Source organism: Myxine glutinosa, chromosome 7 (assembly GCF_964187855.1).
Source record: "Myxine glutinosa chromosome 7, kmMyxGlut1.1, whole genome shotgun sequence".
NCBI classification, from domain to species: domain Eukaryota; kingdom Metazoa; phylum Chordata; class Myxini; order Myxiniformes; family Myxinidae; genus Myxine; species Myxine glutinosa.
Window position 1 is genome coordinate 190,447,349 of NC_136267.1, and position 25,633 is coordinate 190,472,981.

The 25,633-nt window shown below is 42.9% G+C and overlaps 1 protein-coding gene across 3 annotated transcripts in view; it reads right to left on the reverse strand.

Moving 5' to 3' along the window:
• LOC137431910 (protein phosphatase 1 regulatory subunit 1A) overlaps positions 1-25,210 on the reverse strand; it is a 99,330-nt gene extending 74,120 nt beyond the window's left edge. For all 3 annotated transcript variants that reach the window (XM_078782640.1, XM_078782639.1, XM_078782638.1), the window contains exons 1-2: positions 25,087-25,210; positions 20,045-20,102 (exon numbers count right to left, since the gene is read on the reverse strand). In XM_078782640.1, the coding sequence (XP_078638766.1) occupies positions 20,045-20,102; positions 25,087-25,170 (142 nt within the window). In that variant the 5' untranslated portion in view covers positions 25,171-25,210. The remainder of the gene's footprint in view (positions 1-20,044; positions 20,103-25,086) is intronic.
• Between the last annotated feature and the right edge of the window lie 423 nt (positions 25,211-25,633).

Consider the following 25,633-nt stretch of genomic DNA (forward strand, 5'->3'; position numbering starts at 1 on the left):
AACTTTGAAAAACGTGGAGACCGTGTGGACCGTCGAAAACCCCTGCCACCGTCTCCAAGATCTCGCGAGATCTCCAATTGGTATGTGATGGCACACTATTTGATGGCACAGGTTGGTATGTGATGGCACAGGTTCGCATGTGATGGCACACGTTGGTATGTGATGGCACACGTTGGTATGTGATGGCACATGATGGTATGTGATGACGCATGGTATGTGATGACACACGTTGGTATGTGATGCCACACGTTGGTATGTGATGGCATGCGTTGGTATGTGATGGCACATGGCACTTGTGATGATTCATACAATGCCATTTTGTTATGGCATTCCACAGAGGACTATCTCCAAATTATCTCCTGTAACTACAGTTCGTACATACGGTTTGACTCCTGCAGGAGTGTCAGAATCAGTCTTTGTCAGAATCGGAGTCTAGGCTAGAGTCGTCGCATTCATCAGCATCTCCAAGTTCATCATCAGATGTGTCATCACCTCCAAGTTCATCATCAGATGCGTCATCCTCGGTGACATTAGCTAATATATCTTGAAGGCAGGATGGCAAGATAGGTCCCTCAGACCATACTGGTTCAATGTATCCATCGGAACGTACCCATCCATGATTTGTAGCAGGTGGGATATTAGTCCAGGCAAAATAAGGTTTCACTTGGAACAAATTTCAACAGAAATTATATCACCACAATGCATTTCTACAAGGTCCCCAGAACAACATACTAAAAGTCCCAAGCAATCCCAACAAGGGAAATATGTCTAATTTGCATAATCCAATATGGCCACCAATCTGCAATATTTCTCATATAACGAATGATGCTCTGTCTATTGGTGACAGATACACGAGTTTCATTACAAATTCACCATACTATGCCTATATGAAGATGCTCAGCTCGTGAAAATTGCTGTAGTGATTGCTGTAGGTATACAAAATGCTGGAACGTCCAACTCAAACGATTAAACAGTTTGTCATCCTCCTCTGTGAAATCTGGCAGTTCTGCATTGGTACAACTTGTACCATGACATTCCCTGCACACAGCACTGCATGTGAGACCATAATTTCTACAAGTACATCTTCGTGTATTGCAGTCCTTTTTACAGTTGCAGCAGATGACGTCCAGGAGTGCTGATGGTGCTGCGGCCTGATCTGTCAGTATTGGTAGGCAATGTCCAGCTACTACGTGCCATCCCCACTCCAGTGGATTTAGATCGATCCCTTTCCACTGCTGTATTTGGTGGTACACACGAAGGCTATGGTATCTTGCAGCTGCAGAGGTGGGTGGCAGGGTCTGTGGCTCTACATGTGAAACATTCTTGGTGACCTTCTCCCAAAACCGCTTGTACCGTAAGGTGTCCAATCCTTCCTCCTCAGATCCTCCTTACAACGACACTAGTGCAATAGTGCATGTTCTCCTGCCTTGGCGATAACCTTCTCCTCCATTTGATGTGTTTGACTGAAAACTTTAGCTTTTTTTTTTTTTTTTTTTTTTTTTGTATACTGAATCGAGGCTCGTGAAAGAGCTGACATTTACTTCACAAACAAATCAACCAGACAAACAAAATATATAAAAAGAGGGAGCGGAAGACGAGAATGGGAAGCACACAAACACTTGAGAGCACACAACATTTGAGAGCAGGGAGATGTGTGGGAGGGAGAGGGCTCGGGGGGAGGAGGCGTGGGAAGGTGTGGGGGGGTGGGGGGTGGGAGAAGTATAAAACACAAGGACACCAAGGACTTCCAGGTCAGAAGTTGGTATTTCAAAAAGTGGAATTGGGGTGAAATTATCGGGGATAGAAAAGATCAAGGTTTTGGATGGGGGAAGATAAGAGATGGTGGTGAACAGCTGTTTTAAAGATCTGGAGGGTGCAGTGGGATTGAAGAGAGTGAGGGAGTTTGTTCCAGAGGCGGGAGAAAAGAGGAATGAAGGCGTGAAGGTGAGCAGAGTCCTGATTTTGGCAGTTTAACCATAAGAGGGTTGCAGGCAGATCTTGTGCGACCTGTAGGAATATTTGCGGGACAGAGCCCAGAGAGAGCTGGGGGGGCAAGGCCAGAGAGGAGTCGGTAGAAGACGGAAAGACCACCAACCTGCCTGCGGTGAGTGAGTGAAAGGCCCTTGGAGTTAGCTTCATCGCGGGAGATTCCAATGATTCTGAATGCTTTCCTTTCAACAGCGTGAAGACGAGCTAGGTGTGAGGCAGGAGCACCAGCCCAGAGGGGAGAGCAGTATTCCAATGAGCTGCGGATGAAAGCCTTGTACGTGGTGAGGAGCTCAGGTGTGCCAAGGAAGGACTTCGCACGACGGAGGATGCCCAGTCGGCGACTGGCTTTGGAGGCCAGATTTGAAATGTGGTTTTCCCAGGAAAGATCATGGCAGATAGTGAGACCCAAAAGTTTGAGTGACAGAACTTCTTGGAGAGGATTATTCAGAAAGTAGATGGGAGGGTTGTCCAGTCGGTCTTTTCGGAGAGACATTGTAAGAGTGTGGGATTTGTCAGGATTGAAAGACATGTTCCACTTGTTTGCCCAGTCTGTGATTTTGTCCAGGTCTGCAGAGAGTGAGGAGGCTGCAGACTGTCGATCTGAGGGATGAAGAATGGAGCGACAGAGAGTAGAGTCATCAGCAAAGAGATAGAGAGGATTTTCAAGAGAGTCAGGGAGATCATTGATGAAGACCAGAAAAAGCACAGGGCCCAGAACACTGCCTTGGGGAACTCCAGCCTGAACAGGAAGAGGAGATGAGAGAAACCCATTCAGGGCCACACGTTGACTACAACTAGAGAGGAAGTCCGCCAGCCATGCGTGGAGATTTCCATGGATACCAACAGAGGAGAGTTTGGTGAGCAGAGCGGGGTGCCAGACCGTATCGAAGGCATGTGATATGTCAAGGGAGACAGCTCTAATTTCCTGTTTGGCATTGAGGACCTCCATCCATTGCTGAGAAAGCAGAAGCAGCATGTCCAGAGTAGAGTGACCCGGTCTGAAACCAAATTGATGATCAGAGATCAGGCCATTGGAGAAGAGGAAAGATTTCATATCTGAAGCAATGATGGATTCCATGACTTTACTGATAATTGAGAGAAGGCTGATTGGTCTGTAGTCGCTGGGATCTGTTTTTGCACCTTTTTTGTGCAAAGCGGTGATGTTGGCAGATTTCCAAGCAGATGGCAGATGACCTTGAGCAAAAGAGAGTGTGAAGAGAACAGAGAGAGGGAGTGAAAGAGCAGAAGAACAAGATTTTAGGACCGGTGGGCTGATGCCGTCAGGTCCAGTTGCAGAATCAGAGTCGAGGGTTGACAGAAACTTTCCCACCTTGTCAGGAGGAAAGGGCACAGAGTCCAGGAGCAGCTGGGTACGACTGGGTACGGTGGGTACAGAGAGGGATGGGTTTGGGACACAAGATTTAGAGGCAAACACAGAGTTGAGGCATTCAGCTTTTTCGCGCGCGGAGTCAGCCGTGTGGCCGTTTGAGGTGAGGGAGGGGATGGAGGGGGAACAAACACCAGAAACAGATTTGACTAGACGCCACCAGGATTTGGAAGAGGGAGACAGATAAGAGAGTTCTGTCCTGAGAACGGAGAGATATTGTTTCCTGGCTCTCCTGAGGGTGGACACACACTTGTTTTGGGCTTTGTGAAAGGAAATGAGATTTCCTTCCGTTGGATTTGCTTTCCAGGAGACGAAAGCAAGTTGTTTCTGGGCAATAGCCTCACCACAAGATTCCGTGTACCATGGACGGGAGGAAGGGTATGACAACTGAAGACGAGATGGGATAAATCTGTGCATGAGAGAGAGCAGTTTACTTTGGAAGAATTCCCAGGATGAGTTGATGTCAGAGGCGGTAGAGATGGGAGACCAGTCCAGATGATTGATGGCTGCTTGAAGACCATGCCAGTTGGCCTGAGTGAAATGCCAGACTCGCCGACGCTGAGGAGGCTCTCTGAGAATGGTCAGAGAGATGTCCACTTTAACAAGCACATGATCAGATGAGCCGATTGGAGCAGAAGAAGAGCAGCAGACATTTTCATGGAAGTTAGTCATAACCAAGTCCAGAAGAGAAGATGCTCCATTGATTGAGATCCGGGTCGGGAAATTGACAGATTGTGTCAGTCCCAGTGAGTCACAGAAGTCCTTTGCTGAAGAGCCATGGCTGGTGAGAGTGGTACCCACACCCAGCCAACTGGCATGGTGACAATTGAAATCACCACATATGAGGAAGCGAGAGTTGGGATGGGTAGATAGAAGTTGGTCCATGTTATCAGACAGCGAGATGTAGATGGAGTCATCACTGTTTGGTGGACGGTACAACACACATATGAACAAAAGGTGGGAGCGAAGGGGAAGCCGTAGCCAAAGGTATTCCTGGGGGAGAGGTGGAGAGAGGGCAGTGCAGGGCGAGTGAGGAAGAGTTTTTTATAAAGATAGCAACCCCCCCTCCTGGACGAGGCTCAGGTCTATCATACTCAGCTTGTTGATAGAAGAAGGCATCGTTCATGATTTTTTTCAGTGCTGGACCCTTTCCCAAACCAAACAGGCGAGAAGTTGTATCGCAACCAAGAATAGCATGTACGAACAGCGTACAGTCACATACATCACTGCCAAGCAAATTCTTTGATTGCTTCATGTTCCAAATCCTGTTCTTTCTTGAAGTTTGCTTTGGTTCTGGTATCAGGAACAGGTCATGTGCGTCCATTTCAGCATGGTGAATAAGAAGGATGAGTAAGTCCGTGTCATCTACCACCAGGACAGTGTCTGTTGTTCGTGCAGAGGCGACAGCTGTTTGAACAATTAACAAATCAGCATCTTGCTTCGCATGAAATGTATTGCACCCAGCTGTCTCCAGTTTGTCACTCAGATAAGAAATGAAGCACTGTTTGTTCCTCGCATTGTTCAAGAAATCCTCTTTTCTGGATTGAATCACCATTTCACCCACGAAGTGAACTGTCACACCAGTACAGGCTCCTGTTATTCTCATGTGTGTGGCATCTTTCATTGATGGGTCATCATTGTAGCCATCAAAGACAACAGCAGCATCAGCATATTTCTGTACAACATAGTTGGTGTATAGATCACACACATAATCAAAGGTAGAACCTCTTGGCCAGGGTAGTCTGTGAAGTGGAGCACCACCATCAAGGATGTACTGGACATTTTCAGTAGGTCCTCGTTGTTTCTCTGGGATGACTTTCCAGATAGCATCAGCAAGAGTTGCCTTATTGGCCTGCAGTGGAAGGGAGGAAGATTCGAATAATGCAGGAACTACAGAGTTCATACTTGAACAGTGATGGAACATCTTCACAGCGTTCAGTGACAGTTATCAGCCTCTGGAATATCAGCTGTGGATCCACCTTCACAGATTCGCCTTTGATTTTGAGAGTTGATCTTGTACCGAATGTCTTTGCTTGATCAGCTTTTCGGAAGACAAACTCAGGCAGATTTCCCAACCATTGACGCTAGAATCCGTTCACCAACCTCTCTTGATATTTCAACATTGACTCCTTCCTGGGCTGTCATGCCATTTGCAATGTTCAGCAGTGTACTGTTATTAACAAATGGGTTTCTCTTTTCAAGATAACTGATGAGGTCAAGGGTGTCGCTGACATCTCTAGCTTGTCTTGCTGATAATATGTCCTTGTGTTGGTCACTGGTTTCATATGACACACCACTGAGCTTTTGCATGGCATCACTGATGTTTGCACACGCTGGCATAGATAGGACCCACACCAATCGCTGGGTTTCTGTCATCCCCTTTCCTCTTGTAAGTCTGCCACTTGTCTTAACACTTCTCATGAGCACTTGTTCAATAATGAGATCGGTCGACAATCCTGACCAATATTTGTCGCTGCGTCTCACCACATGGTATCCCTGCTCAAATTTCTGGTTGACTTCTGGGTGTGTCTCTGGCAGATTTAACATCATTTGAAGATAGATATATGCAGACTTTGCATATAGTGTGTGTCCAGATGCTGCAAAGTATGGTAACATTTCATGTACTGATTGGAGATGCATTTTCCAATTGCCTGTGCGTTCAGCCTTGAGAAACCTCTGTAGAATGTCTACCATTTACAGATATTGTACCCAGAGTTCTGCGGTCCGCATTGTGGTCATTATATCCTTCTTTTCCTTCAGTTTGCTTTGAATTCTGGTCCAGACACACATCTGCCAAACACACATTTTCTACAGATGTTGTCGAGGAAACTGCATTGTCATATACTTCTGCTGCTATGGTCAAGTCAGTTGTGTCAGAATGTTGTTCGACATCATCACCTGTCATCACTTCATCAGGGTCCTCTGCTTTCATTTTGGATGGCACTGGTACATTGTATGCGCTGGACAGAAGGATGGTGTTCAGTGCAGCATCTACTAGCATGTGACCACGGACTGCTCTGAACACAGCCTTGCCAGTCAACATGTGGCTCACGGTGTTACTAGCGTACACAACCTCAAGGACTTCTTCCAATCCGGAACCTGCCATCAGATGCCCGATGCTACCCAGGAAACTAATTTCCATGTGAAACCCTCCCAGTTTGAGGACCATTCGCCGGAGATGACTGTCAACTGGTTGAGATCGAACAATTGATAATGCTTTCCAATACAAGGGTTGATCGAATGTGAGGACAGGAGTAACACCATGTCGCATGGCCTGAGCTGACACAAACTTTAGTGTGGAATAGATACAATTTGGATCACTAGGATTGAGATCAATCATTGGAAGGAATATCACAGAAGACTGTCCTGGATATTCGCCATGATGGAACATTTTTGCATCATACCAGACCATGCTGGTCTTGGAGAGCGAAGAAATCGGGAGGTTTTCCATAGAATGTCAAGTTGAGATGTCGGATCATCCGCTGCCGTGTGTACAAGTGGCAGATAGGTGAGTGGTGGCATCATTGCAGGGATACGGAAGTACTCAATGTTGATACGGCCAACTGCAGCAATGTCCGAAGCTGTAACAGACACTTTGGGGACAGGTCTGGAGGTCTTTATTTGTGGTGTAACAGTAGCTATGATGCCCATGCCATGAAATGTCCCGGTGCCATCTAGTGTTGCTACGTTATGGTCAACATTGTCCACAATATACTGGATGAATTGTTCTTGAGTAAAGAGTGTGAAAATTAGTGTGTTATAATTATAATTAGAGTATTTATTGGAGTATTTATTTATTATTTATTAGAGTATAATTATAATTATAATTAGTGTTATAATTATTATTTCATTGCTATTACTAACTTCTATAATTGCAGATTGGTGGCCATATTGGATTATGCAAATTAGACATATTTCCCATGTTGGGATTGCTTGGGACTTTTAGTATGTTGTTCTGGGGACCTTGTAGAAATGCATTGTGGCAAAAAAAATTGTTGCAATTTGTTCCAAGTTGAGTGAAAAAATGGGCTAGATTGCCTGGACCATATCTACCATGGGTGTGTGTGCTCGTTTCCTGTAGTTTGCCCGTCTGATGTGAGGATTAAGCGACTGCTTGCAGGGTGGTAGCTCAGATAAGTCCACTTTACTCGATGACTTAATCACTTCCCCCTCTCCCAACCATTTTCTTCAACATGACAGCACGAACTTTATCGACATCTCTCTGCCTAGGGAACAAGAAGAAGCACACAAACTCCTCTAGGTCTTCAAACAGACTCTGCTGAACTTCCCAGTTATCCCCCAATTTAGCGAAACAGTCTTGGTCCTCGGATTCGCCTTAAGAGCCACTCATGATTGTTCTCTTCTGCTATTTGCAGCACTTTCTGCCATCCATCACGTTCAAATGAAGAGGTGCCTTCCTTTGTGTCGATGCCTGCCTTTTTCGCATGGATTCGGCCTTCAGTATTGCAGAAAATACAATCAGGTTCAAAAATGATATTTTCTGATGGTTTCTTGCGTTTTACCCTTCCTTCTTGGCTGGGAGATGGTCCAAGAGCTTCAGGATCGTTAGATGGTTCACTAGCTGTTAACCTATGTAGGTTCAGGGTAAATCTTTGGTAACATCCTCGGTGATAGACCTCGTTCTCCAGGATCTCATCAGGAATGCCCTGACAGATATCTGTCATTCGATATGAAGAACCTGGTAGTTCAGCTAAGCGACGATCCCGTATATTTTTGAGAAGTGCCAATCTATCATTTGGATTCGTCAAGTCTGAAAAATATGTGAGCGATCCATGCTTTATTCCAGACATATGAATGACACAATGTTCCCGTTTGCGTTTTCTTTCCATTTCAACAATTTCTTTTGACAATTATATTAAACTATTTCTTGCTTGTCTGACATCTTGACTTGTGATCTTGATCTTGACGAGCTACGGTCTTGCTAAGCTAACTCATCTAACCTGGAAAGAGAAAAAAAAATACACATAAAAAGATTAGTACACATAATACTTGTGTATGTGCAAATATTCAAAGTGCATCGGGGTGTGTATAGGGGTGTGTTTGTGTGGGTGTGTGTGTGTGTGGGTGTGTGTTTTCTGGCTTTCAAATTGTCCACCATCTTCAATTCCAAGTACGATAACAATAATAAACATCCTTGATAAGAATTACAAGACGAATATTCCATGGTTCTGTCCCTCTATTTTTATTACATTAATGATTATTTGAAGCTGACATTTGATATTTACTATGATTTTACCATTTTTAAAACAATTTTGAACTCCATCTTGGATTTTATGGATGGAAACAAAACATAAATCACCACATAGGCCTATTAGTTTCTAATAATCAGGAACATATATTACAATGAATCCAAATATTAATGTACTGAATATTATTCTTAGCTTCAGGCTGTTATATACAATTTTCTATGATTTTGCCTATTGTGGTGGCCATTTTGGATGCCATCTTGGAATTTAAGCATTGTAACAAAATTCAATCACTAGGTATTAGTTACTAATGATGAGAAACACATTGTTCCAATGAATAATTTACAATTTTGTCACAGTTTTTGGCTGTTAAATATAATTTTCTATGATTTTGCATATTTTGGTGGCCATTTTGGACGCCATTTGGATTTTTTAAAATGGCAACAAAGCCCAATTATCAGAAACTAGTAACTAATGATCAGGAACCAAATTCCAATGATTATTTTTCCAATTTGCCGCATTTTTGAGATGTTATATACCATATTCTATGATTTTACCCATTTTGGCGGCCATGTTGGACGCCATCTTGAATATCGCCAGAGTGCCGGGGAATTTTTTTTGTTAACATCTCAAATGTGTAATAGGACCATAAAAGGAAGCTAAAAAAGTTGGTTTGGTAGAGTCCAGGTGGAGCGGGGGGGGGGGGGGGGGAGGTGCACGGTTATCCTCTGTAGATACTCCCCTACATAGCCAAGCCAAGCAATCGGCACCATAATTAATGACACTAATTAAAAACCAACCTGAAAACCAACCGGAAACCAGGCATCGAACACGACCGCTGGTGCCGCAGCCGCTACATCACCACCTCAATCAGGCAGGGCCGTGATTGGTCCGGGATTGATTGGCAAAAAGACTGCTAAGATGGGACTCACTGATAGGAACGGACACGGAGACGTTGTGAGATGACGTAAGAGCCTTGACAATAAAGGAACGCTCGGCTGACATTTGCTTCTTCTCGTTCTGGATCCCATAGCGAACGGTCGCTTATTGCTCTTGCACAAGGAAGATTAATCACGAACAGTCGTGTCCCGACATTTTGTCTTTTTCATCTTCTTTTTCATCTTCTTGGCTTTCTCTCTTGTGTTGGCGTGCTCCGGAGGAAGGACATTCTTAAAGAACGGGGATATATACGGTGCGCTCTTGGGCGAGGGATGTTCATTGGGAGCAGCCACGATTTTGTATCTCTCGATTGCTGGATCCGGTGGTGAACGGTCATGTTCCGACTAGTGGGGCGGCTTAGCCCAAATATTCAAAAGAATTGTGCATTTTGTGAAACAAGCACCAAATTTGGCACAAATGTACATTAATATGTTGCGAACATTTTCAGATATTGGGCCACTTGAAATTCCGTAATTTTTTTTTTCAAATTTTTTCAAATTTCGTAATTTCAAATTTTTCGGGTGACACCGTCACAATTTCGGTCTTCGAGGCCGGCCGATAGGCAAAGTGTGACCGGAAGGGACGAGGTTCTCCTGACCACGTGGCCCTCGATCTGGGAAGGGAGAGGCGTTCCATTAGTGGACGCGCCCCTCACGCCCGACATTTGGGCGGCCCCGGCAGGCCGTTTGTTTTGACGTTCCGTGACAGGCCCCGCACCCCCACCTCCGGGCCGACCGGAAGCTTGTGCTGAGTACATCATACCTGAACAACTCAGTGAGGCAGAACACAGCAGTGCACACCAGGGTGACCCCTTCAGTGCATAAACCAATTAACCTGTCCACTGCAGGGCATATAGAAATGAAGTTATTTTCTGCATATAATAATAATATAAGTTCAGTTCTATATAACAATTTCTGTTATCACCACTACCACTACAACTACCACTACTACAAGCTTTGTCTGGAATTTTGTGGACTAACAGACAAACAGACATACAGACAAGCTGGGATCAAAACATTACCTCCTTCCACCATTGAGTGTAGAGGTAAACATCATGGAAATTATATCATGCCCTAGATTTAATTCATGCTTACCCGTGTATTTGCTTCACTGGTTCACAAGGTCTTTTGCATACATGTAATTCAGACTCTCGTCTTCATTGCTGACCACACAATGTTCGCAACATATTAATGTACATTTGTGCCAAATTTGGTGCTTGTATCACAAAATGCACAATTATTTTGAATATTTGGGCTAAGCCGCCCCACTATATCGGCCGGCCTCGAAGACCGAAATTGTGACGGTGTCACCCGAAAAATTTGAAATTACGAAATTTGAAAAAATTTGAAAAAAAAAATTACGGAATTTCAAGTGGCCCAATATCTGAAAATGTTCGCAACATATTAATGTACATTTGTGCCAAATTTGGTGCTTGTATCACAAAATGCACAACAGGTTTGCTATGCTGCTACACTAGACATCTTCATCGTGATCGTGAGGAGGAGGAACTGCGGACCGAGAACTGCGGTTTCCCGAGCAGAGACGAGCGAACGGGTGTGGCCTGTTCGCTTCGCGCACGAAGCCAGGAGTGAGTGGAGCGTGTGGGTGAGGCCTAGTTCGCACCCACGGAGTGCAGCCTGTGGTTTTCGCGCGCAAGGACGTAGAGGCCTCAGACGATTTTTGATGATTCCTGACTAGGTTCAAGAGCTGCTCAGAGCTAAGTGCCACACAAACATGTATTTATTTTCAGTTATATTTCCCATTGTCTGTATTCAGGTCTGCGTCTGCATGGGGGCGCTCCAATTAGGCATTTTGTTTTATCGTGTTTTCTTTGTTATCGGCATTTTCTTTAACTAGGGCATGCCCGTACTATATCTATATCTAAAATTATATCCCCCCCTCTATTTACATGAAATGGTTTGGTCCATGAAATGTTTTGGTCCATTCGCAACGCCAAAGCGAACGGCGAACGCTTTACATGAAATGGTTTGGTGCATGAAATGTTTTGGTCCATTCGCAACGCCAAAGCGAACGGCGAACGGCTTGCGAGTACAGTGACAATCCCCCCGGGGTTTTTATTAGTTTTAAAACATAGTTTAACGCCAACATAGCGCCAACATAGTTTGCAAACGTGAAATAAATGAATACGCTCTCAAATGTGCCATCCGAGGCAGAGTGTGTCCGCCACGTTCGGCACACGCGATAGCTCGCTGCTCTCTGATTGGTTGAATCGTTTTTTGGACATAGCTCGGTAAGTAATTGTCCGATTAATATGAAACCTTGAAAAGGCACATCCTCGGGTCCCCAGCAATATACCTGGCAAGTTTAAAGTATATCGGACCCGTGGTTGTCGAGAAACAGCGGTCACAGACAAACAAACGTACAAACGTACAAACGTACAAACAAACACACAGAGATTACTGGAATTATAGATAGATAAATCTGGTATTTTTGTACATTTTAATTCCATGTCGGTTTGAGTTGATTTATTGCAGGGTCGAGGACGTCGGGTGGAAGCCATCCAGTTAAGTTCGTCATCCTTTTTTCCCTCGTGTGTAACAAAGGTCAGCCATTGAATTGAATGCCTGGGAGTAAAGCTCGTTGGTCATCCATGTCACCCTGCGGTGTTCACTACAGGGTAGTCACACGACAATATATATATATATATATATATATATATATATATATATATATATATATATATATATATATATATATATATGAGTGAAGTCACGAAAAATGGAACACTTATGTAAAAATCAGCAGTGGAAAATTTTCTACCTTTAAACAGTTTGTCTGTTGCTTTATTTTAGAGTATGAGGGTCCACGTGTACAAGAATAATGATTAGAAGATAACGGCTTGCCTTGCTTTTAAAATGGAGGCTTGTGAATTAGACAATTCAATATCTTATTTCACGTCCGTCACACTGATAAGATCATGTGACGAGCAATGTTTAACTCTAATTAATATTATTTACTTGGCATTTGAAGATGCAGAGGGGTGAAAACTATCAGAAAAAAATACTAAGTGTAAGTCTGTGATGGAAAAATGTAACATTGGTTTGCTGGTGTTGCCATATTGTGTCCCTCTACCACAATCTACCATGAACAGTTTTCCTCTGGCAAATTTTAGGGGTCATGAGTACAAAATACTCTCAAAATCTATTGTATGCCTCATGGCTTTATACGATATACCCCTCTTAGTTCACCAAGTACAGTGTATTTTAACATTAAAGGCAATATCACCTCAGTGTGACGGACGTGACATAAGCGACAATGTATGGAAATCATAAGATACTTGTTACTTTTCCATAATAAATGATAGTTTGCATGACAGAAATTCTTTACATGATACCAGTCTTTCTAAAATCTATGAAAGCTGAGAACAAATAACAGAAACACATCAAACATGTCAGTTGTAAACTGTGACAACCTGACAACATGAAATTACATCAAGGTAAGTGAAAATCTAATTTTGAGACTCAACAAGGATAGTGTATCAACAATAAATGGCTATTTTCCACATTACTTGCATTATGCACCACCATGTCAAGCCAATGACATGGCAACGCGCCATCTCACAACGCGCCATTGACCGAGTGGTTCACACCAACCGGAGCTGTTTTCGGATGACGTGCTGATGTCCTTGGACTTCGCGCCAGGCTCCGGGCCGACGTGGTGTGGTGCTGACCGGGCCGACGCGGTATAGTGCTGACCGGGCCGACACGGTGTGGTGCTGACCGGGCCGACGCGGTGTGGTGCTGACCGGGCCCACGTGGTGTGGTGCTGACCGGGCCGACGTGGTGTGGTGCTGACCGGGCCGACGTGTTGTGGTGCTGACCGGGCCGACGTGACGTGGTGCTGACCTAAATAACATCTTGTTTCATTATAACTTTAAGTACATGTATTTAAATGCATGAAAGTAGTACCGTTTGTCATTTCTGGTACTTATGTCACATCCGTCACAGCGTGATGGATGTGACACTTCAGGGGACGGAATCATTATTTTCCCCTTCTACAAATTAACATGAAGGCACAAATTAATCATTTGATGTTTGAGAATAGCTAATGGTTGAAGCTGTCTCAGGCATATTTTTTCATATTTTTGTAACTCTTACTTTTTGAATAAATTAGGGTGTGACGGACGTGACATAAGGTGACGGAAATTTTTTGATCATTTTCTCATACAAAATTTTTTATGATGTGATATGTTTATTGAATTTTACTTATAGACTTCAACAGAGAATGGTATCTACAACAGAAAAATGCAAAAGATATAGTTATTCTGTTACCATTTGTAAAGGAGTAGAGTGATAATTAGTTCCACTCAAATTGAGCTCACTTTGAAAATAGCGCCATCTTCCCATCTCAATTACTCCGCAATGAAGAGGGGTAGAGCGATAATTTTTTCACTGAAATAAACCTTAGCATTTACATTTTACATAAAAAAATAAGGAGACACCTCAAAACCTTCCTGCTAATAATAGTTGATCAAAGAAATGTCATAGTCTAACTACTTTACATTTTAATGCCAAAAATACCCCCTTTTTTGGCCTTTAACCTGTCACGCAAGAACCAAAAATTGTTATATTGCACTGAAGTTGTCTCTGCAGGTAGAGGAGACCCCATTACACATCATACAAGTGTAAAATAGTGGATACTTTGCTTAACAGAGCAGAAGGGAGAGCCAAAGAGCCGCGGTGAGTCAAGAGGTTGCGAGACAGAGCAGAAGAGAGAGTTGGGTCAAGAACGAGACCAGACACGAAGTTGAGTGAGAGAGTCGGTCCGCTACCGCGGCAATACCAACCGCGCTGCCTGCCGGGTTTCGCCGCAGAACTGAAGTGTGGACCGGAGTGGACCGTGAACCTAGAGCCGGACCTCAATGCCTGAACCATCTGCCTGGACCTTCCTCCCCTGCCATCTGCCTGGACCTTCTCCTCCTTCCTGCTATTCCCCTTTCGTGTAAGTCTATCTGTATTGTCCTTGGTGTGATATTTAAGACTGTAAGCTTCCCCTGTGTCCTTTTGCTCTTCTTCTTGTATACGGTATGCCCTTCTTTCGTTTCCTCTTTTATTGTACAGTATAGTAATAAATCATATTTGTTCTTTCTTACCCTCTGATTTCCTCTCATTCGATCGCTTTCGTCTTTTCCTCAATTGAGTATACGTGGCACAATTAGAACCGCTCAGAATCGGGTTAGTCTTATTGCTAACGGCTCGAATCGCGGATTGTTAAACTGCTCGGCAATTTCCATCTGTCCGTGGTTCGAGCGGAAATTATCTCCCTGCTTTGCGGAGAGATTGGCACGCAGGTATTTGGGAATCCATCTTGACCAATCACCCTGGCCAATCTCAACCCCCGCAAAGGAGCGTTATAATTTCCAGGACTGGGGGATCGGCCAGTTTGAAAGACAAGGGGATTAACCCCCCCTTGGTAAGGGGAGCGCCGACCCCTGGATCGGCAACAATATATTTCAGAATGTTTTAAAATTATTATCAAATATAAAAGATAATATACAGTGCTGGGACGTTTTTGGCCCAAGCTTTTCACAAACCAGTGAGTAAGGACTGACAAATGACCTGGGAAGAAAGTTGGAAGTTGGGGATGTTACCTGCTGTAGTTTGAGTTTACATGATTGCAAGACACCTTGGGATACTTATCTTCAACCAACTAATGGTATCAGATGGGACACATAGATTAATGTCCTTTCAAGGGAATACACGTTGTGATGCTACTTTCAGCCTACAACGCAAATTTCCAACAGTTTATAATTGGGTCGGAGGTCAAAGCCACACCGGATAGCTCGTAGTTGAGTGCACTGGTATGTGGACTATATGGACTAGTGAGGGACCCGTGCTACGCATGGGTGGGAGGCCAAAAGCAAACAGACAATGCAGAAACGGCGAATGCTAAAGCATGAAACCAATAAATTCCACATTCCTGTAGCACCTTCAGCCGCACGTCAGACATGGACAGCAAGTTCGTGAAGGACTTCCATGAAAAATGTACCCATTGGCAAACAAACGGGTACGTTTGTTCCATACCCAGTCAATGGCGAATCTGCATATGGCCATCCGCGTGGATGGAAGTCCTTCACGTGGATAAATTCACGTTTAGAAAGTAGAAACGATCATGGCATTTCGTCATTCACTTGAACTCGATATCTCTTTTTTCATTCCAAACAGCATAACTCCAATCACAAATGAAATACCATTAATATAAAAAATAAACTTTTATCAACATTCGTGACATAAACAAATATTTAAATCCTGATGTGAAGTTCCGTACAGTTGGGTGAATACAATTACGAATTCAAAATCATAATTGTATTCACTCAATTCCAATCATCAATTGATACTTCAACAATTCCCCAGATCTGTTTTGCCCTGTTCCTTTTGCTGACACCTTTTTGCCCTGTTCACGTGACTCATGGTTGTCCCTCTAGGCCCTCTCCCCATTGGTATTTTTGTGAATATAAGACTGTTCTTCACGGTTCTGTTTAAATATGTTTAAACTTTCCCCTGCAGTGTTTTATTCAGTGGTATATTACAACATGCTGTTTTTCTTCCTATTTAAAAGGCTCTTTTCAATTTCCTCTCCAACTCATTCCATTTCAAAAAAATATTCAATCTCTTATAATTCTAAATCACTACATGCTCTAAATTCAAATTCATTCCACCCCTCCTCCATCATTCTTATAAGGATCTCTAACTTGAAAATCACAATAAACGCAATTTGTTATCAATGTTCGTCTTTCATGAATCATCCACTTTCTAAACTCCCCCCTTGTCCCTCCCCTCCAAATCTCCTCCCTTGCCCCTCCCATCCTAAACTCCCCCCTTGCCCCTCCCCTCCTAAACGCCCCCCTTGCCCCTCCCCTCCAAAACTCCTCCCCTTCAAAACTCCCTCCTCACCCCACCCCTTCAAATCTCCCCACCCTACCATCCCTCTCCAATTCTCCCCCCTCCCACCTCCTTCTCAAAGCTGCCTCCTCCCCACTTCATCTCCCTTCTATCTCTTACCTCCACATCCCCCAAACTTCTACTTTCCTCTGCACCCCCCCCCCTCAAAGAACCCCCAACTGTGCCTCATCCCATCACCATCAAACCCTTCGTCCTCCTCATCCTTCCCTTTCTTGTAAGTCTTCTGTATTCTCTGACACACCATCAACTGCTCTTCCTACCTCCCCCTCTCATCCTTCATCTGACCCTACCCATCCCCTCCCCTCTCCTGCACCTGATGCTCCCCCTCGCTCCTCATTAACGATATGGACCTCAAACAGCCAGGTCCTTCACTCAAACCTGATTGATCTCTCCATTCAGGTTGCTTTTGACAATCCAGACTTGATCTGCTTAACAGAAACTTTCCTCCTTCAAGATGTCTCTGCTTCCTTATTATCTCTTCCTGGTTACTCCCTCCTCCGGTATGATAGACCGGAGCCTCGTCCTGGTGGTGGGGTTGCTATCTTTATCAAAAACTCTTCCTCACTCTCCTTGCACTGTCCTCTCTCCACCCCACCCCCAGGATTACCTCGAACTACGGCTTCCTCTCCCCTCCCACCTTTTGTTCATATGTGTTCTGTACCGTCCTCCAAACAGTGATGACTCTATTTACATGTTGCTGTCTGACAACATGGACTAACTTCTATCAACTCATCCCAAGTCTCTCTCCCTCATATGTGGCGATTTCAACTGTCATCATGCCAGCTGGCTGGGTGTGGGTTCCTCTCTCACCAGTCATGGCACCTCAGCAAAGGACTTCTGTGACTCATTGGGACTGACACAATCTCTCAATTTCCTGACCCGGATCTCAGTCAATGGAGTATCTTCTCTTCTAGACTTGGTTATGACTAATTTCCCTGCAAATGTCTGCTGCTCTTCTTCTGCTCCAATCGGTTCTTCTGATCATGTGCTTGTCAAAGTGGACATCTCTCTGGCCATTCTCAGAGAGCCTCCTCAGCGTCGCCGAGTCTGGCATTTCACTCAGGCTGACTGGCACGGTCTGCAAGCAGCCATCAATCATCTGGACTGGTCTCCCATCTATACTGCCTCTGACATCAACTCTTCCTGGGAATTCTTCCAAAGCAAACTGCTCTCTCTCATGCACAGAGTTATCCCATCTCATCTTCAGTTATCTTACCCTTCCTCCCGTCCATGATACACTGAATCTTGTGGTGAGGCAGTTGCCCTGAAACAACTTGCCTTTGCCTCTTGGAAGGCAAATCCAACTGAAGGCAATCTCAGTTCCTTCCACCAAGCTCGGAACAAGTGTGTGTCTACCCTCAGGAGTGCCAGGAAGCACTATCTCTCCACACTCAAGAATTAACTCTTCGATATGGTCTGGCACCCAGCTCTGCTTACCAAACTCTCCTCCTATGGTATCCAGGGAAATCTCCATGCTTGGCTTGCGGACTTCCTCTCTGGTCGTAGTCAACGTGTGCCCCTGAATGGATTTCTCTCATCGCCCCTTCCTGTTCTGGCTGGAGTTCCACAAGGTAGTGTTCTGGGCCCTGTGCTATTTCTGGTCTTCATCAATGATCTCTCCTACTCTCTGGAAAATCCTCTCTATCTCTTTGCTGATGACTCCACTCTCTGCCGCTCCATTTCTCATCCCTCAGATCGGCAGTCTGCAGCCTCCTATCTCTCCGCATACCTGGACAAAAACAGACTGGTCAAACAAGTGGAACATGTCTTTCAATCCTGACAAATCTCACACTCTTACTATGTCTCTCCGAAAAGACCGACTGGAAAACCCTCCCATCTACTTTCTCAACAATCCTCTCCAAGAAGTTCTGCCGCTCAAGCTTTTGGGTCTCACTATCTGCCATGATCTTTCTTGGGAAAACCACATTTCCAAGCTGGCCTCCAACGCCAGTCGCCGACTGGGCAAGTCCTTCCTTGGCACACCTGAGCTCCTCACCACATACAAGGCTTTCAACCGCAGCTCAATGGAATACTGTTCCCCCCTCTGGGCCGGTGCTCCTGCCTCACCCCTAGCTCGACTTCACGCTGTTGAAACCAAAGCTTTCAGAATCATTGGAATCTCCTGCGATGAAGCTAACTCCGAGGGCCTTTCACTCATTCACCACAGGCAGGTTGGTGGTCTTTCTGTCTTCTACCGACTCCTCTCCAGCCTTGCTCCCCCAGCTCTCTCTGTGCTCTGTCCCCCAAATATTCCTACAGGTCGCACAAGATCTGCCAGCAACCCTATTATGGTTAAACTGCCAAAATCTAGGCTCTCTGCTCACCTTCACTCTTTTATTCCCCTTTTCTCCTGCCTCTTGAACAAACTCCCCCACTCCCTTCAATCCCACTCCTTCCTCCAGGTCTGTAAGGCTTGTTTCACAGCTGTTCACAGCTGTTTCACAGTTTTAAAACAGCTGTTCACCACCATCTCTTATCTTCCCCCATCCAAAACCTTGATCTTTTCTATGCCCACTAATTCACCCCAGATACACTTTTTCGAAATTCCAACTTCTTTCCTGGAAGTCCTTGCAGTGTCCATATGTTTTATACTTCTCCCACCTCCCCCCAAGCCCTCTCCCTCCCACAGTTCTCTCGATGTCCCTGCTCTCAAATGTTGTGTTTGTGTCCTTCGCCCTCTCTCCCCATCTTGTCTACCGCTCCCCTTATTTCGTGTTTTTGTGTCGGTTTGACTTTTTGTGTGATTAATGTTAGCTCTTTCACGAGCCTCGATGTTGTATACAAAAAAAAAACCCCAAAAAAACGATTCACACGATTAACGTTTAACGATTTAACATTACGAACGAATGACGGTTGTATTTGGATATTATCAAACCCGCACATTGCCGTCACCTGTCCACTTCCGCATTCACGGCAGGTTCATCATTGTCATCAAAATCTAAACAGTATTTGTGGAATTTCAATGAAAGCCACATCACTGTTCATATCGGTAAATATTATTCCATCGTGTTTGGAAAATTGGAAAACTTGGAAAAACAATATAGCCTATTTTACTCCCAGGTGTCCCAGGAATACCCACCCAAAATATCGTTGCGATCGGTTGAGCCGTTTTTGCGGTACCTTCGAACGGACAGACGGACATTTGGTGAATTATAGTAAGATGTCGACATGTGGATTATACCCCTGCACCACTGGTACAGAATATATCATAAGCAGGAGAAAACGGTACAACCACTCTTTACAACAAATGTACAACCACTCCCATGCCAAGAACCACAAAAGATGAAAAATGGCAGGAAATTCTGTTCAAAAACACGCAAGAGTAATGATATAAGGAAGGATAGAAAAAAATAAAAATTGAGCAAAATGGCAGAAACAGCAAATTAAATTTTCATGTTTAAATCATGTTGAGATCAGACAAGTGACCAATTCGTGGTAACCAAATAAACTAACGACTATGACGAAAGCAGGTGCCTATTTCAGCTCAGGAAAATAATGGCAGGCTGAATTTTCTCAGTTTGGAAACGCTCATCAAATGTCAGATATCAAAAATACTCAGATACTCAGAAATAAATCATGTAACAACCACAGGGACCCACCCGCTTCGATGGTATCTTGCTCATCATGCCGCGCTGGTGTAGGCCTCCTTCTGCGGATCTGCACAAAGTAAATAGAAAGAGAATGACAATAATTTACAACTTTACATGTCAATCGACATATCGGTATATTATACGAACGTGGTTTGTACATGTCATTCAACATATCGGTATATTATATGCAGGTGGTTTGTACATGTCATTTCACATATCGGTATATTATATGCAGGTGGTTTGTACATGTCATTCCACATATCGGTATATTATATGCACGTGGTTTGTACATGTCATTCCACATATCGGTATATTATATGCACGTGGTTTGTACCTGTCATTCCACATATGGGTATATTATATGCAGGTGGTTTGTCCACATGTCGGTATATTATACGAACATGGTTTGTACATGTCATTCCACATATCGTTATATTATATGCACGTGGTTTGTACATGTCATTCCACATATCGGTATATTATATGCACGTTGTTTGTACATGTCATTCCACATATCGGTATATTATACGAACGTGGTTTGTACATGTCATTCCACATATCGGTATATTATATGCAGGTGGTTTGTACATGTCATGCCACCTATCGGTATATTATATGCACGTGGTTTGTACATGTCATTCCACATATCTGTATATTATATGCACGTGGTTTGTCTGTCATTCCACATATCGGTATATTATATGCAAGTGGTTTGTACATGTCATTCCACATATCGGTATATTATATGCACGTGGTTTGTACATGTCAATCCACATATCGGTGTATTATATGCGCATTGTTTGTGCATGTCATTCCAAATATCGGTATATTATATGCACGTGGTTTGTACATGTCATTCCACATATCGGTATATTATATTCACGTGGTTTGTGCATGTCATTCCACATATCGGTATATTATATTCACGTGGATTGTACATGTCAATCCACATATCGGTATATTATATGTACGTGGTTTGTACATGTCATTCCACATATCGGTATATTATATGCAGTTTGGGATGTCCACGCTGACGTGGTTTGTACATGTCAATCCACATATCGGTATATTATATGCACGCAGTTTGAGATGTTCACGCTCACGTGGTTTGTACATGTCATTCCTCATATCGGGATATTATATGCAGTTATAGATGTCCACGCTGACGTGGTTTGTACATGTTAATCCATATATCGGTATATTATATGCACGCAGTTTGAGATGTTCACTCAGACGTGGTTTGCACATGCCATTACACATATCGGGATATTATATGCAGTTTGAGATGTCCACGCTGGCGTGGTTTGTACATGTTAATCCACATACCGATATATTATATGCACGCAGTTTGAGATGTTCACTCTCACGTGGTTTTCACATGTCAATCCACATATCCATATATTATATGCAGCTTGAGAAGTCCACGCGGATGTGGTTTGTGCATGTCATTCCACATATCGGTTTATTATATGCAGTCTGAGATGTCCACGCCGGCGTGGTTTGTACATGTCATTCCACATATCGGTATATTATATGCTGTTTGACATGTCCACGCTGGCGTGGTTTGCACATGTTAATCCACATATCGATATATTATATGCACGCAGTTTGAGATGTTCATGCTCACATGGTTTGTACATGTCATTCCACATATCGGTATATTATATGCAGTTTGAGATGTCCACGCTGGCGTGGTTTGTACATGTCATTCCATATATCGGTATATTATATGCAGTTTGAGATGTCCACGCTGGCGTGGTTTGCACATGTTAATCCACATATCTGTATATTATATGCACGCAGTTTGAGATGTTCACACTCACGTGGTTTGTACATGTCAATCCACATATCGACATATCATATGCAGTTTGAGAAGTCCACGCTGACATCGTTTGCACATGTCATTTCACATATCGGTATATTATATGCACACAGTTTGAGATGTCCACACTCACGTGGTTTGTACATGTCAATCCACATATCGGTGTATTATATGCACGCAGTTTGAGATGTCCACGCTGATATACGCATATCGGTATATTATATGCATACAGTTTGAGATGTCCACCCTCACGTGGTTTGTACATGTAAATACACATATCGGTGTATTATATGCACGCAGTTTGAGATGTCCACGGTGACGTGGTTTGTACATGTCATTCCACATGTCGGTATATTATATGCACGCAGTTTGAAATGTTCATGCTCACGTGGTTTGTACATGTCAATCCACATAATCGGTATATTATATGCAGTTTGAGATGTCCACGCTGGCGTGTTTTTTACATGTTAATCCACATAATCGGTATATTATATGCAGTTTGAGATGTCCATGCTGACGTGGTTTGTACATGTCATTCCACATATCGGTATATTATATTCACATGGTTTGTACATTCATTCCACTTTTCGGCATATTATATGCACGTGGTTTGTACATGTCATTCCACATATCAGTATATTATATTCAGGTGGTTTGTACATGTTATTCCACACATCGGTATATTATATGCACGTGGTTTGTACATGTCAATCCACATAATCGGTATATTATATTCACATGGTTTGTATGTGTAATTCCACATATCGGTCTATTATATTCACATGATTAGGCCATGTCAATCCACATATCGGTATATTATATTCACGTGGTTTGTACATGTCATTCCACGTATCGGTATATTATATGCAGTTGGAGATGTCCACACTCACATGGTTTGTACATGTCATTCCACATATCGGTTTATTATATTCACGTGGTTTGTACATGTCATTCCACATATTGGTATATTATATTCACGTGGTTTGTGCATGTCATTCCACATATCGGTATATCATATTCACATGGTTTGTACATGTCAATCCACATAACGGTATAATATATTCACATGGTTTGTGCATGTCATTCCACATATCGGTATATTATATTCACGTGGTTTGTACACGTCATTCCACATATTGGTATATTATATTCACATGGTTTGTGCATGTCATTCCACATATCGGTATATTATATTCACATGGTTTGTGCATGTCATTCCACATATCAGTATATTATATTCATATGGTTTGTACGTGTCATTCCACATATCGGTATATTATATTCATGTGGTTTGTACATGTCATTCCACATATCGGTATATTATATTCACGTGGTTTGTTCATGTCATTCCACATATCGGTATATTATATGCACGTGGTTTGTACATGTCATTCCACATATCGGTATATTATATGCACATGGTTTGTACATGTCATTCCACATATCGGTATATTATATGCACGTGATTAGGCCATGTCAATCCACATATCAGTATATTATATTCACATGGTTTGTACATGTCATTCCACATATCGGTATATTATATGCCATTGGAGATGTCCACACTTACGTGGTTTGTTCATGTCATTCCACATATATATATCGGTATATTATATTCACGTGATTAGGCCATGTCAATCCACATATTGGTATATTATATGCATGTGGTTTGTACATGTCATTCCACATATCCGTATATTATATGCACGTGGTTTGTACATGTCAATCCACATATCGGTATATTAAATTATTATATTCACGTGGTTTGTACATGTCAATCCACATATCGGTATATTATATGCATGTTGTTTGTACATGTCATTCCACATATCGGTATATTAAATTATTATATTCACGTGGTTTGTACATGTCAATGCACATATCGGTATATTATATGCACGTTGTTTGTACATGTCATTCCACATATCGGTATATTATATGCACATTGTTTGTACATGTCATTCCACATATCGGTGTATTATATGCACATGGTTTGTACATGTCAATCCACATATCGGTATATTATATGCACGTGGTTTGTGTATGTCATTCCACAAATCGGTGTATTATATTCACGTGGTTTGTACGTCATTCCACAAATCGGTATATTATATTCACGTGGTTTGTACATGTCAATCCACATATCGGTATATTATATGCATGTTGTTTGTACATGTCATTCAACATATCAGTATATTAAATTATTATATTCACGCGGTTTGTACATGTCAATGCACATAATCGGTATATTATATTCACGTGGTTTGTACATGTCATTCCACATATCGGTATATTATATGCACGTGGTTTGTACATGTCAATCCACATCGGTATATTATATGCACGTGGTTTGTGCATGTCAATCCACATATTGGTATATTATATGCACGTGGTTTGTACATGTCAATCCACATATCGGTATATTAAATTATTATATTCACGTGGTTTGTACATGTCAATCCACATATCGGTATATTATATGCATGTTGTTTGTACATGTCATTCGACATATCGGTATATTAAATTATTATATTCACGTGGTTTGTACATGTCAATGCACATATCGGTATATTATATGCACGTTGTTTGTACATGTCATTCCACATATCGGTCTATTATATGCACGTGGTTCGTACATGTAAATCCACATATCGGTATATTATATGCACGTTGTTTGTACATGTCATTCCACAAATCGGTATATTATATTCACGTGGTTTGTACATGTCAATCCACATATCGGGATATTATATTCACGTGGTTTGTACATGTCATTCCACAAATCGGTATATTAATTATTATATTCACGTGGTTTGTACATGTCATTCCACAAATCGGGATATTATATTCACGTGGTTTGTACAGGTCAATCCACATATCGGTATATTTAATGCACGTGGTTTGTACATGTCATTCCACATATCGGTATATTAGCTATATGCACGTTGTTTGTACATGTCATTCCACATATCGGTATATTATATGCAGTTTGAGATGTCAACGCTGACGTGGTTTTCACTCTATCAAGAAGAGTATCCCAGAAATTGTGCCAAAACATGGAAACAGAAATCTGGAGAATAACACATGTTTCTGCAAAACAACATACTGAGTGTTTCATTTGACAAGAATCAGCCTTGAGAAAGAGTCGTCACCATATTTATTGCTATTCCTGTACAAGTGAACAGTAAATACGATGTGAATAATGCAGTAAAACGTTACTTTCACCAACCTGTTCTGCACATTGTGGGTCCAATTGTGCTGGGATGGAAGGAGTGGCAAATTGCAGCTTCTTGGGGCTCTTGTTTGGCTCCATTACTCAGAAGGAGGGAAAGCCGCGCCCGGCACGCCTCGCAATCCGGCCCGCGGACTCCTCCGACTAGTCCGACTCGACGACCAATCATGAGTCGCGTCCACTCACCGGCACCGCCCATTGGACCAAGACGCGCGGGGGCGTGTCCGCCCTGCTGCTCACGTCGAGCGACAAGGATCGGTCTTCACGTCCAAGACGCCAACACGCGATTCATGGAAACCAACGGATGGCGTCAGGAAAATTCACACTGAACTACGTCATACGTTTCAATGTGCAACACATGACATCAACGAAAGGTTCAAGTTTCTTAATCGTGAAAACAAAAACACCTTCCTTTCCAAACATGGATTGAGCTCTGCTCTGCCCAAAGAAAGTTATTCCTTCCAGGAACATAAATGCGTGTGAATCACGTGGAAATATATCAACGTGGCATATGAAGTACTTGTTAATCCTTTATGAGATTCTG